Source organism: Anthonomus grandis, chromosome 2, assembly GCF_022605725.1.
Source record: "Anthonomus grandis grandis chromosome 2, icAntGran1.3, whole genome shotgun sequence".
NCBI lineage: Eukaryota > Metazoa > Arthropoda > Insecta > Coleoptera > Curculionidae > Anthonomus > Anthonomus grandis.
The window spans coordinates 5204565-5224780 of record NC_065547.1 but is presented as its reverse complement, the minus strand read 5'-3'; the positions used below and the strand labels follow the sequence as shown (position 1 = coordinate 5224780).

At 33.5% G+C, this 20216-nt stretch overlaps 1 protein-coding gene across 1 annotated transcript; it reads right to left on the bottom strand.

Moving 5' to 3' along the window:
* Positions 1-712: 712 nt before the first annotated feature.
* On the bottom strand, positions 713-19981 carry LOC126750085 (testis-expressed protein 10 homolog). Its single transcript, XM_050459587.1, has 9 exons — positions 19678-19981; positions 19415-19621; positions 5961-6534; positions 5799-5908; positions 5484-5733; positions 1350-1581; positions 1144-1298; positions 890-1088; positions 713-837 (listed from the first exon to the last, which is right to left on the bottom strand). The coding sequence occupies exons 1-9, from the start codon at positions 19876-19878 to the stop codon at positions 813-815; spliced, it is 1953 nt and encodes a 650-aa protein (XP_050315544.1). The 5' UTR covers positions 19879-19981; the 3' UTR covers positions 713-812.
* Positions 19982-20216: the final 235 nt, after the last annotated feature.

Here is a 20216-nt window from a genome sequence, read left to right as displayed (position 1 = left end):
TTTTCTTTTCAGAAATTATTAAAACTATATGCAGTATTCTTTTCACAGATGGATACGGATAAAGTCGATGACTATTTTTTGGTTATTTAAAAAAAAAAACATGAAATAAGTGTCTAAAACACTCCTTTACAAATCTTTGCCTAGTCGGGTTTTCGATTTGTGAGCTTTTTGAATTTGTTTAGTAAATTTCAATAAAAACACAATCAAACGCCTTATTTCACAAAAAAACTGCAGAAGTGTTTTTCCCTGCCTGTATAATGCCTAAAAGACAAACAATATTACCTCATCAGTGTTCTTGATTAACTCATGTTGCTCTAAAATCTTCAAATCTACTAGATGTTACCTAATTAAGGTTTCAAACTTAAATTAATCCCGTAAGATTTAACCTTTTTTGGGTGAACACTTTTCTTTTAATTACAAACTTAATTATGTTAAATAAACCTTTTCTAGTGTTCTGAAAATGATGAATTATATCCATTAAAGACCTAAACCCAAACTGCATTTCTTTAAAATGAACCTGCATAGTTTCCCTATAAGTCTCGACTCACCCTGCAGCAAAACCAGCAATTTGAAATTCAAAATGCGAGCGAGATGCAGAGAAATGGGGGAAAAATACGATTTTCGTAATATAATTGTTTCCTCTTCCGGAAGAAAAGTGGTTTATTTATTTTTTAAAATGTTTTAGTTGGGTAGGGAGAATTTTCAGGAAGTATTTTAAGGATGTAAATTCTTTTTATTGGAAACGTAAATATACCATAAAAAGTTATCAAAAAACACTGGTTCATCCATTTGCCTAAAGAAATTTAATTAGGTCATAATCTCCTTGCGTCAGACTCCCTAAAAAAAAATACCAAAATATTATCATCAAAACGGTGGTCAAAATATATACCTTAAAGCTAAAACTCTCTTAAAATAATCACCCCAGTTAGTCTGAGAAGACTTTGCAATAAACTTAGTCAAAACCTCCAAGTCCTTCCTCGAGTACTCCGGCAAATAATAAAAAATAAATGCGAAATCTCTTTTTGTTGTAGCCTCGTTTTGCAGTAAAGATTCCGAACTGATCGAGAGTTTCACCGTATCCAAATTATCTAAAATTCACTTAAAATCAATGAACAATATTAGACTGATAGAACCGCATCTTACCAAGTATCACGGGTAATTTCTTTAGTAAAGCCGCATAAAAAATGTGACAATTCTTTTTGGAGATTTTCAGTAGTTCTGCTACAATGTTGTCCATTATACAGGGCTGGCATAAGAGGTCCGGCAACGTGGCCAGCCAGTTCTGATACTTAACGTTTCTAGAATAATTTTTTTTTTTAATTCGTTTTTAAACGTTTAGAATCCCTTACTGTTTGAGCTGATCATTGTCTAAAACTGCTGCTAGAATTTGCAAAAGTTTCAGTTTACTGCGGTCACTCATCTTGCCGTGGTTGTAAAACGCTATGGCGTTTTCTAGTATTAGTTGTAAATCGATGTCGCTTTTTTGCCATAGTTTATAGTTTTCGCCCAGGCATTCGGTTAATAGTTCTAGGAGGCACTGGAGGCTCTGTTCTCTTATGGCTTGTTTTTGGAAGAAAATTTCTGAAAATTGGTGGATTAAGTAAGAAAATCTCACATTCAAATCCATGTATTTTGCCAAATGTAACAACTGAATAATAGTATACTTAATATTATGATTGACATAAGGATAAAATTGGATTGGATCTTTCGCGATTATACACGACATATGACACGGACTATTATGGCTAAACTACGAGGTAAAAAAAAGAGATTATCAGAAGCGTTCCAGAAGATCTTTTATAATTATTTTTATGACATACAGGGTTTTTCAAAGTGCAGAAACACATCAAAGTTAGCTTTTTTATTAACGGAACATCCTGTATATTATTTGATTTTTAGAATTTACATCGTATATAAAGGGAAGTTTTATTAAAGTTTACCCAGCGTAAACAAAAAAGTTCTCGAAATATTTTGTGGTTTGTGAAAATACTGAGAATACAATTTCATTGAAAAATTCCTTAACATGTATTTTCTTTTTTTTACCATATCTGAACTCAGAAGCAGTAAACTATTAAATTTTACATTTCAAAAAAAGTTACATTTTTCTGTACAGGACGTTCAAAAATTAAGAATAAATTATTACAGATTTTACAAGGCAATAAATTGCTTAATTTAAATGGCAATTTAATAACATCCTCCTAAACCTAAACTTTATTTTTTTTTTTTTTGAAAATTACACATTCTACCGCATTTCACACTTCAGTAACATCCTGGTCTACTTTGAAATTATATTTTTCTAACGTAATTATGATCTTCACAAACGGGAGAGAACATTTCATAGCGATCGTCAAAGAATCTTTGGGCTCAGATGGGTTTAAGTGTCAAAAAGTGGGTAAAAAGTCAGTTTTCTCCCATTCTACCGCTTTTTACAGTTCGGTTCCATCCTGGATCACTTTAAAATTATATTTTTCTCACGTAATTATGATCTTCACAGAAGGGAGAGAACATTTCATAGGGATCGTCAAAGAATCTTTGGGCTCAGATGGGTTTAAGTGTCAAAAAGTCGGTAAAAAGTCAGTTTTCTCCCATTCTACCGCATTTCACAGTTCGGTTCCATCCTGAATCACTTTGAAATTATACTTTTCTTACGTAATTATGATCTTTACAGACGGAAGAGAACATTTCATAGCGATCGTCAAAGAATCTTTGGGCTCAGATGGGTTTAAGTGTCAAAAAGTGGGTAAAAAGTCAGTTTTCTCCCATTCTACCGCATTTCACAGTTCGGTTCCATCCTGAATCACTTTGAAATTATACTTTTCTTACGTAATTATGATCTTTACAGACGGAAGAGAACATTTCATAGCGATCGTCAAAGAATCTTTGGGCTCAGATGGGTTTAAGTGTCAAAAAGTGGGTAAAAAGTCAGTTTTCTCCCATTCTACCGCTTTTTACAGTTCGGTTCCATCCTGAATCACTTTGAAATTATACTTTTCTTACGAAACTATGATCTTCACAAACGGAAGAGAACATTTCATAGCGATCGTCAAAGAATCTTTGGGCTCAGATGGGTTTAAGTGTCAAAAAGTGGGTAAAAAGTCAGTTTTCTCCCATTCTACCGCATTTCACAGTTCGGTTCCATCCTGGATCATTTTGGAATTATACTTTTCTTACGAAACTATGATCTTCACAAACGGAAGAGAACATTTCATAGCGATCGTCAAAGAATCTCTGGGCTCAGATGGGTTTAAGTGTCAAAAAGTGGGTAAAAAGTCAGTTTTCTCCCATTCTACCGCATTTCACAATTCGGTTACATCCTGAATCACTTTGAAATTATACTTTTCTTACGTAATTATGATCTTCACAGACGGGAGAGAACATTTCATAGCGATCGTCAAAGAATCTTTGGGCTCAGATGGGTTTAAGTGTCAAAAAGTGAGTAAAAAGTCAGTTTTCTCCCATTCTACCGCATTTCACAGTTCGGTTCCATCCTGGATCATTTTGGAATTATACTTTTCTTACGAAACTATGATCTTCACAGACGAGAGAACATTTCATAGCGATCGTCAAAGAATCTCTGGGCTCAGATGGGTTTTAGTGTCAAAAAGTGGGTAAAAAGTCAGTTTTCTCCCATTCTACCGCATTTCACAATTCGGTTACATCCTGAATCACTTTGAAATTACACTCTTCTTACGTAATTATGATTTTCGCAGAAGGGAGAGAACATTTCATAGCGATCGTCAAAGAATCTCTGGGCTCAGATGGGTTTAAGTGTCAAAAAGTGGGTAAAAAGTCAGTTTTCTCCCATTCTACCGCATTTCACAATTCGGTTACATCCTGAATCACTTTGAAATTATACTTTTCTTACGTAATTATGATCTTCACAGACGGGAGAGAACATTTCATAGCGATCGTCAAAGAATCTTTGGGCTCAGATGGGTTTAAGTGTCAAAAAGTGAGTAAAAAGTCAGTTTTCTCCCATTCTACCGCATTTCACAGTTCGGTTCCATCCTGGATCATTTTGGAATTATACTTTTCTTACGAAACTATGATCTTCACAGACGAGAGAACATTTCATAGCGATCGTCAAAGAATCTCTGGGCTCAGATGGGTTTTAGTGTCAAAAAGTGGGTAAAAAGTCAGTTTTCTCCCATTCTACCGCATTTCACAATTCGGTTACATCCTGAATCACTTTGAAATTACACTCTTCTTACGTAATTATGATTTTCGCAGAAGGGAGAGAACATTTCATAGCGATCGTCAAAGAATCTTTGGGCTCAGATGGGTTTAAGTGTCAAAAAGTGGGTAAAAAGTCAGTTTTCTCCCATTCTACCGCATTTCACAATTCGGTTACATCCTGAATCACTTTGAAATTATACTTTTCTTACGAAATTATGATCTTCACAGACGGGAGAGAACATTTCATAGCGATCGCCAAAGAATCTTTGGGCTCAGATGGGTTTAAGTGTCAAAAAGTGGGTAAAAAGTGAGTTTTCTCCCATTCTACCGCTTTTCACAATTCGGTTACATCCTGAATCACTTTGAAATTATACTTTTCTTACGAAACTATGATCTTCACAAACGGAAGAGAACATTTCATAGCGATCGTCAAAGAATCTCTGGGCTCAGATGAGTTTAAGTGTCAAGAAGTGGGTAAAAAGTGAGTTTTCTCCCATTCTACCGCATTTCACAGTTCGGTTACATCCTGGATCATTTTGGAATCATACTTTTCTTACGTAATTATGATCTTCACATAAGGGAGAGAACAGTCAGTTTTCTCCAAAGGATCTGTGGTGGAATCTAAACTGTAATTTTGCCAATAATAATTGTTCAGTCATAGAGGAATAAAAATTATTTTAATTTGTCTGTGTTTGCCATACAGAACGTTATTAAGTCGTTTAGTAAGACTCCAATCTCTGCCCAAATTTAATTAATTTGCGATATGTGCTTCTCTACTTATTGAAAAATTTTAGAAAGAAATTAAAAGAGGGAGATGAACTTCTGAAGCCAACATAAGGATTTTTTAAGATTTTTAGCACATTTTAAAATGGCACAAAGAGTATCCATATTTCATTCTGCTTCTCTTTTTGGCCTTAAAGAAAAAGATATACTAAATCTACTTAAAAGCCTACAGTAAAAAATCATCACTTTGCCCAATCCAACTTTTATTTAGTTTCCTTACAAAGCAGCAAAATCGATTATAATTTCTCCAATATACCTCCTTAAAAAGTATTTAAAATAAGACAGATAGATAATAGATAATAATAGAATTTTTTCGGTTTTCAACCACCCTTAAAGAGTATTTAACTAAATACTGTATTTTTAAAATATACTGTATATTATATACTGTAAATATAAAATACTGAATTTTAAATATAAAACATTTTTTTACCTGGAATAATTGAAAAAATGAACTTCTTGGCATTTTCCATAAGCATTCAATTAACTATTGCATCACTTTAAAGAATAAATAAAAAAAAACTTACTAATCAAATACTCCAAAATAGGCAAAGCGTCCTTTTTCACATTCTTCTGCGTACAATTCACGTATAAAGTCAAATACAAGAAACAAATCGTCAAATTCTCCTGGACGCATTTCGGATCTGTGTTATGTTCCAGAACGTTCAAGCTGCTATTTTTGGATTTTTTCGATCGCAACCCTGTATGGCAATAAGGGAAGTTCTCGAGCAAATGACTCAGAAACTTTTGGCCCTCTTGTGACAAAAATACCGTCCTCTATAAGAGAAAAAAAATACAGATAAAATTTAAATCTGCAATGGAAAATTACAAGACATAGATACCTGATTTACATGATCATTTTCAATTGTTTTAATGTACTGCCATAGCAAGTACAATGTATTAGTGATGCAAGAGAGTAAAGCAGCCATTTCCTCAGTAAGGACGGTGCTTTCTAAAAATAAATCTTACTAAACAAGACTTTTTGTCATAACAGTTTTGCTTACCAGAAGATTTCAGTACTTTTTGCTCAGGCATCACTTCCAACCACGTTTCATACAATAAAGGCACAAGGGTAACAATATGTCTGTTAATACTATCACTGTTACTGCTAACAATATTGTTGCCACTGGAAAATATATCCAGGCAGGGATGCTCCAATAGATATCCGATTTTCCTATTATATAATGGGAAAGTGGAATTAGTAGAGGCATCAAAAACATTCTGCTCCTCCTCACACTCCATATCCACATCACCTTTTTGATTTTTTAAAATTATTTTTAGCACCGCATGCAGTCTACTTAAAACCTTTATTCTCCATGTCACACTGGTCATTTTGCTGCCCAAATTCAAGGTAAGGGTCCTTCCTAGTTGGGAATCGCTTCTCAGTTTTGAAATCAGGGATAAAAAGTCCGGAAGCAGTTTCTCGTAAGATTTATAAATCAGACTGCTGTCTCCTTTAATAAAACAGTCGAGGAATAGCAAGGAGTCTTCCTGGATATTTTTGTCTATATTTGTCATGGCACAACGGAGATTGGTGGAGAAATATTCGAAAAAGGGATGAAGGTGTTCAGCAGATACCTAAATAATAATAATAAATTTGAAAGTCAAAGATAGCTTTATTATCATAACATATTTTTTGACAAAACCATTATGTAAAATAAAAATTTTAATGTAGAATGAATAAAAACAATAATACTTATAATAGTATGAATGTATTTTGTTATCGAATATCGTAAACAAAAAATCTACAAAGATATACAGCTACTCTTACTTAACCTACCTAATCCCTCTAAAGTAAAAATAAAACTCTTTCACAAGAAGAATTATTAAGTGCAAGAAAGTAATTTAAGCTTTATCCAGTAGATAGATTTAAAAAAAAATTATTTCAAAATATAATCCAGTTTAAGATGCAATGCCAATACCTGTTTATAAATTCCTGAAATATATTATAGGGTTGGTTTATTACACAAATTAAATATGCTTTTATTGACTTCTTTTTTTTTATTAAGGATCACCTCAACATGCTTCTTTTAAGTGTCTTTTTGCCTTTAATTAAAAAATTGTTCTTATTTACAGTCAGTTTGTTAATTAAGTAAAAACAATAATGGTTTATATTTAAATTTATTGATATTAAATGTTTGAAAATTACCCGGTATGAAATTATAACCCCTTGCTGCATCTTTTGTCATATATGATACATACTAAAATTAATATATTTTCAAGATCCTAGAATCTATAAATTAAATAAATGCATGATGTAGCATATTTGGGACCGAGGAATAAACACGTGAAAACAATTCCGACATCGCGGCAACAAAGCACGCTTTTTTGTCGAGTTTGGTTGGTTTCAAATGGATCCGAAAATATTTTACGGAATTAACAGCAAATATGTTAGGGATGTACCGGAGGATAATGAGAGTAATGTTCCCGATTTGTCAGATGATGAAGACAATAATATCCCAATAAACTATTATAATATATTAGCCTACGCAAGTGATGACTCTATGCCTGAAGGAGATTATGACGAGACAACCATTCCTGAAACGGATGTGGAGTCTGATGATAGTGAAAATATGACTCTCCAGGAAATTGCGGAGAAGATAAATCCAAGATCCTGGAGAACCGGAAATCTCAGGAAAGATCCAAAGGAGCCTGAATTTATCGGCAACCTGAATATGCCCCCAGAGGTTGCTGATTTAGAGACACCATCAGAGTTTTTTAAGTTCTTCTTGACTAATGAAATTATATCGGCGATAACTACCGAATCAAATTTATATTGCTTACAAAAACATATAAACCGTCCCGCAAACCTTACAGATGATGAAATAGAACAATTCATTGGCATGTGATTATATAATATGTCCATCATACAATTGCGTCAAGCTAGGAACTATTGGTCACCACATTTAGGCCACCCCGCCATATCTAGGGTCATGACATGTAACAGGTGGGAAGAAATCAAACGATTTATATATTTTAATAATAATGATAATTTTATACCTCGTGGCAAGCCCGGTCATGATAAGTTATTCAAGATAAGACCTTTACTAGAAAGATTACAAGAAAGACTAAATATAATTCCTGTTGAAGAACATATTGCGGTCGATGAACAAATTATTCCCACTATTAAGGCCAGATCGACAATCAAACAATATAATCAAAAAAAGCCACACAAGTGGGGCTTTAAAGTATTTGTGCTGAATAGAATCTCCGGCTTTAGTTACAGTTTCGACATTTTTGCTGGTTCTCAGAGCAACATTGTTCCTGACGATGCTCTTGATTTGGGAACTAGTATTAATGTGGTGGTGAAACTTGTTGAAAGAGTCCCCAAACACGTAAATCATAAGATTTTTTTTGATAATTGGTTTACTAGCGTCCCGCTTATGGTTTACTTGACCAAGAGTGGTATCTATCCTCTTGGAACTGTGCGCTTGAATCGAGTTCAAGGATGTAAAATGCTGTCAGAAAAAGAGTTTAAAAAACTTGGACGAGGATCTTGGCAAGAGAAAACTGCTATTAAAGACGATGTAATGTTAAGTACCGTTTGCTGGTATGACAATAAAATTGTCTCAACTTTATCATCCTACGTCGGTTCACAGCCAACGGGAACTAAGCAAAGATTTTTTAGAACCGAGAAATGCTAAAAGAATGTGGAGTGCCCGCAAACAATTTTGAAATATAATGAATACATGGGAGGTGTAGACTTATTAGACTCTATGCTCGGTTACTATCGCATTAAAATTAGATCCAAGAAATGGTATCTTCGCATTTTCATCCATTTTATGGACATGTCCGTTGTAAATAGTTGGCTTTTATGGAGAAGACAAAATGATATATATATGCCACTTGCAGATTTTAAGGTGGCTATTGCACATGCCTTATGCAACAGTGGGAAATCTGTATTAACCAGAAAACGTGGACGACCTAGCGCCAATCTTGAAAAATGGTTATTTGCAAAAGAAGAAACGTGGCCCTACGACTGAAATACCCCAAACTGAAGTTCGAAAAGACGGAATCGATCATTTGCCAGAATGGAGAGAGAATGACAGAAATAGATGCAAGCATCCAGAGTGCAAATCCCAGACGTATATTTATTGTGTTAAGTGCCAAATACCCCTATGCTTAAATAAAGACAGAAATTGTTTCATTCGATTCCATACTGAGTAACTGAATAAGTTTGTAAAACTTATTCAGTATGGATTAAATAATAGTTAGTGCATATCGCTTCATATATGGTACATACACTTTTTTATTAAAAATTTTGATAAAAATACAATATATAATTTTTAAATTATTTTCCATTTACGTGTGCGCATTGATTTATCTTATATATTTTTTTCTGACAAAAATAAAAAATCATGCAACAAGGGGTTAAAAGGATCTTTGTAAGTAAAGAGATGTTTTAAATAATAAATGCCAACGGGGTTGCCTTAGATCTTGTATTTAGTAGCTCAGATTTAATTAGTGTCGAACGTGTAATAGACAAGATTTTTGAGAATAGCTTGCACCATACACCAATTAGTTTTGACCTTTGTTGTGCAGAAAATTCTGATGATATGATATATGAGGAATATTTTTATGATTTTGGTAAGGGAGATTACATAGCAATTAACGATTGTCTTGCTGGGATAGACTGGAATCAATTGTTTTTGGGAGAGACATCTATTGATAGTCATAGTTTCATTTTTCTATATTTATTTATTTATTTCATTATTCGTAATATTACACATAGTGCTTTTACAAGTCAATATATACCGTTTATATTGAAAATATATAAAATGCAATTTCATGATTTAAAACTTAAGTATTAACTAAAATTAATAAATAAAAATTATATACGCACATATACAGTAAGATTCTAAAATTTATATATAATTAAAAATTCTCCCAAGCCTGCGAAATTCCAGCAAAATATTCAGACTGTTTCGAGTTAAATACTGATGTATATTACTGTGTGTTAAATATGATGGTAGATTATTTTTTATAAAAGTCAAGCATTGCAAGATGAATACACATGGAAAAGTGAGGATGCCAAGTTCAGAATAACAGTGTCGACAACAGTCACGGTGCCCCAAACCAGTCATAGCCCTTATGCACCTGCGCTGTAAACCAAATATCTTCTCCCCATGAGTGGAGTGACCCCAGTTTCAGCACAGCATATGACATAACGGAGCTAAAGTAACCATGATAAGCCAACAACAAAACTTCCCTTGATACAGAGCTTGATAGATTTCTTATTAGAAAGTGAGATCAGAGTCAAGAAGTACACCCAAGAACTTTACAGATTTATCCTGTGGCAGATCTATTTGAGAGTTTCGAAGTGAAAAATTTAGATGCTGTGTTTTTGAAGCATTAAGGTTTAGTTTGTTTGCTACAAACCATTCCCTCATTTTACTCTCTATTTCCTCTGTACTGTTCTGTTTTGCCGGGTGATGATGCTGGAGTAGAGTAGTGTCATCAGCAAACAGGTTCAACTTATGCTCATGTGCCCGGTCTGTAAAATAAGGCAAGTCATTTACATAAATAAGGAATAAGAGTGGGCCTAGAACGGATCCCTGTGGTACTCCATGATGTAATGGCTGTTTATCAGATACACTAGCATTGTATGACACATATTGGAGTCGACCATACAGGTATGACCTGACAAAGAAAATGCTCTCTGAATAAAAAGTTGTAGTAACAGAGCTTGCTTAATAAAATTTCATAAGATACACAGTCAAAGAATGAAGCATAGGTGTCGAAACCCTTTTCCAGACCCCTTGATGAAAAATCCACCAAACTCTCAATAGCTAATGCAGTTGACCTGCTACTCCTGAAACCAAACTGACCCTGCACAAGGAGATTGTTATTTTCAAAATGTTGGTACATTTGATCTTTCATGAGTAATCCAATAATTCCAAAATCTTTGAGAAAATTGGCAACAGTGATTTTGGGCAATAGTTTGACACATCATCAACTGAACCTTTGTTTTTATATATTGGTATCACTTTAGCCACCTTATAGGATGTAGGAAAAATGTTTTCTTTTTTGCAGGCATTTAAGAGATTTGTCAATGGATAAATGATAATATTTTTAATTGTTTTAATGAGTTTAACGTTAAAATCAAAACAGTCTTTGCTCTTTTTATTTTTAAGAGAATTTATTTTATCTCTAACCACATTGAAAGTCACCTCATGAAATTTAAAAGAGTCAGTGGTAAATCTACCAGGAGTTAAAAATTTAGAAAAATTGTTTGTGGGTGTAGGTAATTCTGAGACTACACTTTCTGCAATGTTAACAAAAAAGGTATTAAAAGTTTGAGCAGTTTGATTTTTTGAAGAAATAGATGTAGCATTTTTTTTAACTAATTAAACTCCACATTGCTGCCTGCTTGTTTTCCGAGCTCCTAATAAAGTTGTCATTTGCAGCTGTTTTGGCTTTGCACAGCTCTCCCCGATAGGACTTTTTATACTGAGTTAACTCTTGCTTAGAAACCATATTAGGGTGCTGCAAATGAATACCATGTAGTGCTCGTAACCTTTCCCTCATGTTCCTAAGATGTTCATTAAACCATGCAGGTTTGTTTTCTTTAGGGCCCGATTTAAAGATTTTAGATTCAATAGGGAAACTTTCCTCCATAGCATTACCTATTAAACCGGTGAAGGTTTCACATCTGCTGTTTATATCTTGGTTGGTATTGAGAATGGAGTTAAAATTAATTGATTCGACAGCATTGTAAAAATTGAACAAACCTCTGTCAGTGATTGGCCTGTAAATCACCCTAACGCCACAAGACAGGAACTATGCCTAGTGTTGAACTGTACAGTTTTGTACAAACCATATGAAAGTAGCAGGTCCACAAGGGGGGCTACCCTAAGGTCCGCAGAATCCAGAAAATGCACGTTGAAGTCTCCAGTTAAAATGATATTTTTTGAAATGTCAAGTGAATCAAAAACACTGGTCAAAATCTCTAAAAATCTATTGTAATCCCCGCTGGGAGAGCTGTAAAGAGTGACAAGATAGGTATTGAGAGACGTTAGAAAGACTCCAGAGACCTCACAATGCACCTCCTCAGATAGCCGGGACACCTGAAGCTTGACATCCTCAACAACACTGCAACTCCGCCATGAAGCCTCACAGTCCTTATATAATGTGATCTACTCCTTCATGGAAAGGTTTATTTCTCTAAAGAGGTACAAAAGTTCTTCTTTTTCATGTTGGTTTTTTTCAGAGCTTCCCAGTTTGATCATAAGAAAGAAACAAATTCACAAAAAGTTTAAAATTAGTGGTCAACAGCAGGAATATGATGAATTTGTATTTTTGAGACATCAATGTGAGTACTTAAGAGAGTTGTGCTATAGTTAGAAAAGTTTATAAAGAACCGGTGACATCAACAGGCGGCGAAATCCGCGCATCTCGGTATTCTATCGATCGGGTCAGATGACTATGTCGAGGTCTGAAGACAGTGGAGGCGGCACACTTGTTGAAATTATTAATATTTATTTGTACTAGAGTTTAAATAGCCCTAGATTTTTAGTAGGTATAGCTAGCGATATTATAAGTGCGTTTGATTTAGTTGAAATACCAACTAAGAATGCATATATTTGAATTTAATTGCTCCGAGATTCGTTTAAAAAAATGTAGATAAATTAAAATGATATTTTTTAGCAAAAAATAGTTCTACTTACAGGAGGATGCAGTTCGCTAATTATTTTTAAAACAGGACTTCAAATAGATAGCTGAAAATTATTCTTTATTCGCATTTTTTTTTTAAGGATTAGATATTTTAAACGACTTGTGTAAAGAAACAAATTGGTATAAGCTTAAAGTCTTATTTCATTATTTTACATATTATATATTTTTATTCACTATCTGATAGTGTATTACAACTTAAATCAGATTCATCCAATGAAGACCATTCAATCTCTTCATCAGATGAGCCTGTATTTACTGTAAATTTTAAAGAATCCAATGCTTCATCAAAAAGGTGATGACTTTCGAAATATTGTTTTTCTATGTTGTCTATATGGTTGCAAATATTTATCTACTCATCATTCGAAATTTCCGCAAATTTCTGCCTTGTCAAAGTTTCGACATCCGCCAATTTAAAAGTGGAATTTCTGCTTGCCACCCAATTCCTAACAGTTGCCCAAATTTTTTCTATCGGATTAAGGTCTGGGTGATATGGAGGCAAACGTAACACAATGTGTCCATGCTTTTCCATTAGGTCGACCAACTTGGTTTTTACAGGATACTACTCACCACCATTACCACTCTTCTGTAAGTTGACTGGGATACTCGAGTGGCAGCTAACGTACGTTGTCTAAAATAATTATATACTATTATTGTAAGTTATCAATACAATAAAAATTAAAATTTGAAAACATCCTACAATAAAATACGAATTTATATTGTTCACTTACCTAACATTTTTCAAAGGAATAGTAATTCTTTGCTCTCCTTCTTTTTTCATAAAAGCTGCCACGTTAGAAATAATCTCTCTCCCTTGGCTGTGAATTATTTGTCCTTGTTTGCCTACTTTCTTAGGTGACATCTAAAAAAAAATTAGAAAGTAAAAAAGTTAATATACACATGCACACTCTAGGCTGTATCAAAGATAATACTACGTTACTACGATACTTTTTTGGTACATGACCCGATCGATAGGATAACGAGATGCGCGGATTTTGCCGCCTGTTGATGTCACCGGTTCTTTATAAACTTTTCTAACTATATCAATCTACAGCACCCTCCAGTCACGTTGATAAGTTTTTGAATGTAATCTAGGTCAAATCGGGCTAGAATGAAAATAGGGAAAGTATCAACTGTTTCTACTGTATTTCATATTCGTGGGACTCCTTGAATCCCCCTTTTGTAGTACAACTATGAGGAATTTTTTTCAAGCAATTGGTTAGGGCAAATTTGTATGATAATTCTTTAAAAGCAATTACTATGACTTTTTGACTACTTACTAAATTAAATAATGATATTCTTCCAGGCAGTTGAATACCATAGAAGCCCTAGGGCCTTTGCATAGAGATCTGTATTGTAAATGTCTAAAAATCATTATTCAATTTATTCTAGACACTTCAAGTTTGTTAATCCAATTTAATTGCATAGGAAGACTTTGAAAATATTAATCTCTAGCAGTTCTAAAGTTCAGTAAAGGACTAATAGAGAACAATTTTTCTTGCTTTAACTGTTTGGAAGAAAATCATTATTTAATATATTAAAGGCAGTTAAGTAATAAGTGCCTTTAAAGAAATACACATTCACCATAACCGATTACTTTAAATTAGTCAATTCCTTGTTCTTCAAATGCCTAGAAAAGATTATTTAATTTATTCCAGGCAGTTGAATACTGCGCTCATTCCTTTCAATCTTTCACTCGATCCTTTTAGCAGGAAATGGCTTAATTTAGGAAGAAAAAGGTTTTGTATGGCCATCACAATATCCTGATTTAAACCCAATTAAGCACCTTTTGGGAGATATGCATCTGAATGCATCGAAGAATTATGATCAGGGATAGTTTCTAAGTTAATCCGTTCTTAGGTTAATTAATTGGGTTAAAAGGTATTTTGATAAAGGAAGGGCGGTTATTAGCAAATGATTTCATATATGAACGTTTCTTGTGCCTCAAAAACTCTCTGATTTAAAGAGAATTTGGTCAACAAAGGTCCAAGGGACACACATATTGCAGCATCAAGAATTTGATTAACTAGTGGACGTTTTTGGGCATAACTTGGAAACTACTTAAAGGATTTTCATAATTTTTTTACAATAATATAGTCGAGTTCCTGAAGATGAATTCGAGGGCAAAAATGCTCCCAAGGGGGGCAACAATTTGGGTAATTAGATCAATTTTACTTGGGACCCTTTCCTAGCAAGTCAATAAAGGGGAACCACGCAAACGTAGAAAGTAAAAAAGTTAATATACACATGCACACTCTAGGCTGTACCAAAGATAATACTACTACGTAGTAGTATTATCTTTGGCTGTACATATATACCTACAAGTTAAATACCTATTATTTTGTCACTTAAAATCAAAGTATATTTTAAATAATATAACTTTTAACAGTAATTAATTTTCACTTATTTTTTTAAATTATTAGACAATTGAATAATTTAAACCAATTTTACTTACCTTTTACAATAAAAATCGGATAGTCTAACTAAAAAAGCTATAGTCTATTTCACTATGATACTTAAAAAAAAAACACACAACAGATTTTAAATGCCTTATAACACTATTAACTCACTTCCTGTACGAGACGACACTGAGTAGGCCTTCAGGATACGTCATAGGCTTTAAATCCCCGGCAGGTACGAAGAAACGAAGTACGGCGACTGCTTTGTTCTTGCGGTTTCTTTAATAAGAAGCGAGAGAAAATATATTGCGGTCGTCTTTTCTCTCTGCCACCGGATTTTCTATCGATTTTGTGTTGAAAAATGGGTTTGTGCGCATATTGAGCAGCCGGTTTTTTATAAACTTTTCTACCTATATCAACAATATATTAATAAGGTGGAAATGAATCTCGCTAGCAATCCGAGGTACTTCTGGTCATATATTCGAAATAAAAGAACTGGTTTTAGCCTTCCCTCAAGAATGATATACAATAACAGGATTAGTATGAATATCTCGGATACTGCAGATATGTTTGCAGAATACTTTTCATCCGCCTATTCGGATGAGCAAGTCAATGACATACCATCTTTTGATTTTGATAAATCAATTTGTCTGAGCAATTTAACTCTGTCAATGCAGGATGTTTATGAGGTTATTATGTCCTCTAAGAATAAGTAGATAAGAAATTTTTGGATCTTTTACATTCTTATAATTTTAATCAAACAATATTTGATACAACAAGACTAAATCTATTAAATAAAATATCATGTATAGATAATTTTTTCATTAACTTTTTAGATTTTAGCAATGCTGAAGTATTGGAAACAGCCCTTTCTGATCACCATGCAATACAGATCTCAATTAATACAAGTCTAAACACCGACAAAGAAGTTGGTGCATGGAAAATGGGGAGAATATTTTCAAAATCTAAATTACAGGCTTTATGTTCTGAAATGACTGGCTGTGTGTGGGATGATGTGCTGGGGAAGGCTGGCAGGATAAGCTGGCAGGTATTTTGGATGCTAAGCTCAACCAAATATTTCCAATAAAAAAAATAAAATCAAAAAGCTCAAAGAATAGATCCTGGTTAACAAAAGGTATCAAGATCTCATTAAAAAAGAAACACAATTTATTTCATCAAATGATTTCTGGACATGTTAGCAAAAATTACTATAAAAAATATTGTACGGTCTTAAAAAAAGTAATTAGAGAGGCTAAAAAAATTACTAACTTTAAATATATTGCTGAATCTGAGAATAAAGGGAAGGCTACATGGTCTTTAATTAAAAAATTTACAAACAAAAAGTCTCAAAAAAAATCATTATTGGAATTTTCAAATACTAAATCTGATAGTGAATCTGATTTTCATGACACTGTTAATGACTACTTCTTAAATATCTGTCCTGACATTAACTTTAACAATAATATTGATCTAAGCAAAATAAAGAGACATCCAAACAGCATTTTTTTGGCTCCTACCAATCCAACTGAAGTAGAGAACACAATAAAACAACTAAAAAATAAGAGATCAACAGGTCATGATGACATTCCTATTTCATTTTTAAAGCAGATTTCAGGGCAATTGGCAAGGCCACTAGCTCATGTCATAAACTTATCAATTCAACAGGATACCTATCCAACACTTCTCAAAATTGCTCTAGTTAAACCGGTCTTCAAAAAAGACAATCCCTCTGAACCTAAAAACTACCGTCCAATATCACTGCTCCCCAATATAAACAAGGTTTTTGAAAAAATTATATACACCAGGCTTGAAACTTATCTTGAGAAACATCAAATACTGACAGAATTACAGAACGGGTTTAGAAAAGGCAGATCAACAGTCGGGGCTATATATCAAGCACTGCAGAAAATTATTAAATCAATGAATGATCGAAAAGCTACAATGGCAATTTTTCTTGACCTATCCAAGGCTATTGACAGTGTTGACCATTCAATAGACATGACATGAATGGATGTATGAATGGATAAGTGACTGAATGCTTTAAATTTTATAAATATTTTAATTGTATACTTAATTAAGTTAGAATTTTTTTACTGACAAAATCCACACCTCACATAGGTAATAAAAAATGTGTATTGTTGTAACTACATGTTTTATGGATTTAATAAAGGATTTATATATAAGCTCTGCGCTGGACCAGATGGGATTCCGGCATTCTTCCTAAAGAAATGTGTTTGTGTTCTTACGAAACCAATACTGTTCATTTTTAACAAATCTCTAGGTACTAGTTCTTATCCCACTCTCTGGAAGAGAAGTTTTCTAAAACCCATTTTTAAATCTGGTAGTAGAAATGAAATTTCCAATTATCGGGCTGTGTGTAACCAATCTAAGTTGCCAAAGCTGCTTGACTGCCTGGTCAGTCATAGGATTGCCTGGAGTTTTAAATCTTTATTTAATCCTGAGCAATTTGGATTTATAAAAGGCAGATCTACTGATGCTAATTTGGTGCTGTATGTCAACTACCTCTATCGCAGCTTGGAGAAGGGACTTCAGGTTGACTCAATATATACAGATTTTTCCAAGGCTTTTATTAGGGTTAAGCATGGGGTACTCTTGCAGAAGCTTAGCGCTTTAGGTATTGTGGGGCCTCTTCTTCAGTGGATCTTGGGATTCATCAGAGGTACAACCCAGATTGTTAATCTTGGAGGTACATGTTCCTCTGAAATTTTGGTGCCATCTGGGGTGCCACAGGGTTCTCACTCAGGCCCTGTTTTGTTTTGCCTCTTTTTGATTGATTTAGTTTGGAAACTTGAAAATTGTCGTGTGCTAATGTTTGCTGATGATGTGAAGCTATTTAGGCCTATCACATCCCTTTCCGATACTGTGCTCCTGCAAAAAGACCTTAATTTGTTCTTTGATTGGTGCCACTTGAATAGAATGTCCCTTAATATCAATAAGTGCCATAAGATTACTTTTTCTAAGCAAAGAAACCCTATTGCCTTTCTTTATAAAATAAATAATGTAGCAATTGGTGTCAAAACAGAGGTTTCTGACTTATAGGAATATTTATTGACTCCAGGTTGTCTTTTAAAAGTCACATCAATCAGGTGACTGGTAGGGCAATGAAAATGCTGGGTTTTATCCAACGGTCTACAACTGATTTGTCTTTGTTTACTTTTAGATTACTTTATTGCTCTCTTGTTAGGCCCATCTTGGAGTATGGCTCAATTGTGTGGTCCCCGTCATATAACTACAGTGAGCAGATTGAAAAAACTCAAAATAAATTTTTAAGGGTGGCTGCTTTTAGATGTGGGTACAGGAGACAGGAGTATTACTATCAGTGGGTCAGGGATAACCTGAACTTACCCACATTAGAGTCACGAAGAACGTTACTCGACTTTTGTTTTGAAAGAAAGAAAGGAAGAAAATGTGCATTATTATGTAAGACAACAAAATCTTGTGTACAAGCATCCTAAAAACTAAAAAATTCCAAATTCACTTTAAATTTCAAATTTCAAACAAACATAACACTTTACCATAAAATTTACACACATTACCAAAATTAATTATAACAAAACAGATTGAAAAAAAAAGCATGTTTTTGATAAATTTGATTAAAAAATAAGTAAAGCTGTTTTATGCATAAGGTTTTAAATGCTACTATAGATTGTCCCGAGTTATTGTCTCTTTTTAAACTTAGGGTGCCTTCCAGATTGAATAGACAATCAGAAATATTTTCAGTCCCATTCCACCATACTAATTATGGTATTGCGCTAAGTTCTAATGGTCGGTCAGGACAGATAAGCTTTTTTGACTCTAGGATTACATCTTTTAAGGGGCAGTTAAGGGCAAATTATTTCATAGGAGCTTTAATTAATTAACTCATCTACACCTTTCATTGATTTATAGGTAGTTTTGTATCTGAATATATATGTTTGTATGGGTATGCTATGTAACACTTTTGTAAATAAATTCCGTAAATAAATAAATAAATAAATAATGAGATGTAGAATTTATTTTGGTTTCTAATATTGTGTTTATGAAAATTATTGAATTTGACCTTCGACCATAGTTAAGCCAATATTGTTTGTGCTGGTTTCTTTTGATATTACTTCTAATACATAATAAAGTAGTTTTGTAAGAATTTTATCATATTTGGTAAGATATTTAAAAAAAGTAATAATATGCACAATTTGCAATTTTATATTAGTATATAAGGTGAATAACTAGGTGAATTTACTGCCTATAATAAATGATTTATTTGGAAGTTAAAATGGCTAACAATGGTCTCTGTAATTGTAAACACATATAAAAGTCTTTTACGATATATGATACAGGCAGATAATACATCAAACATTTAAATGTTTAATAAGTTGTTTAAGACTTACATGTCCCAAAATGGTTTCAACACATTTCACAGCTGATTTCCTAACTTTCTTCTCTCGGTCTTGCATTAGGCCACTAACAGCTAAACACACAGACATTAAATGTTGCTGTACAATTTCTTCTGCATGTACTTTAATCATTTCTGTTAACTCTTCACATGCACTATGCCTGACATTCTCGTTATAATGTTTAATGCGACTTAAAAGGTCCTAGAGCCCGATATAAGTAAAATTACTGTTATATGTTAATGTTGTGATATAGTTACCTTAATGTTTAGCTTCCTCTTACTGAGGACGTCCTCCGAACTTTTGTCTTTGAGCTGCTCGTTGACCACAATTGGTTTGATTTTGAATGTGGTGTTCGTAACATTCTGGCCCTTGGGAAGGAATTTCGTTTTTGACTGTTTTAGTTTCACTTTGGCCTTTTCTGCACGGACGTCCTTCTTGTGACGATGATTTCTACCCATAGCAGTTTTACACAGAAAAAGGATTATTTATTTCACAAATGTTTATAAAGTGAAATTAATAAAAAAAAAGTGAGGTTATGTTTAATTACTGTAGATATTATCGATATCTGATCCAGACAAATATCGATTATCGAGACTGATTCGGAAACACAACTTTTTTGTCCTTTTTTTTTGTTATATGTATTTTCTATTCCTTTACTTATGTATCTATCAGCATTATTGAATTATGTGCGCGTCGAAAACTCCATAAATAAACGAAATCACAAGAGCATCATAAAATATCGATGATTCCAAACCTTATTTGTCATTATTGACAACTGTCATGAGTGGCATCTGTC

Bases quoted from the DNA above. Each gene is read 5' to 3' on its own strand.
- LOC126750085 (XM_050459587.1), bottom strand. From the start codon at position 19,878: ATGGGTAGAAATCATCGTCACAAGAAGGACGTCCGTGCAGAAAAGGCC. The intron at 5,909-5,960 runs GTAAGCAAAACT...ATTTATTTTTAG, and splicing joins AAAAGTACTGAAATCTTCTG to AAAGCACCGTCCTTACTGAG. The intron at 5,734-5,798 runs GTATCTATGTCT...TTTCTCTTATAG, and splicing joins AAAATGATCATGTAAATCAG to AGGACGGTATTTTTGTCACA.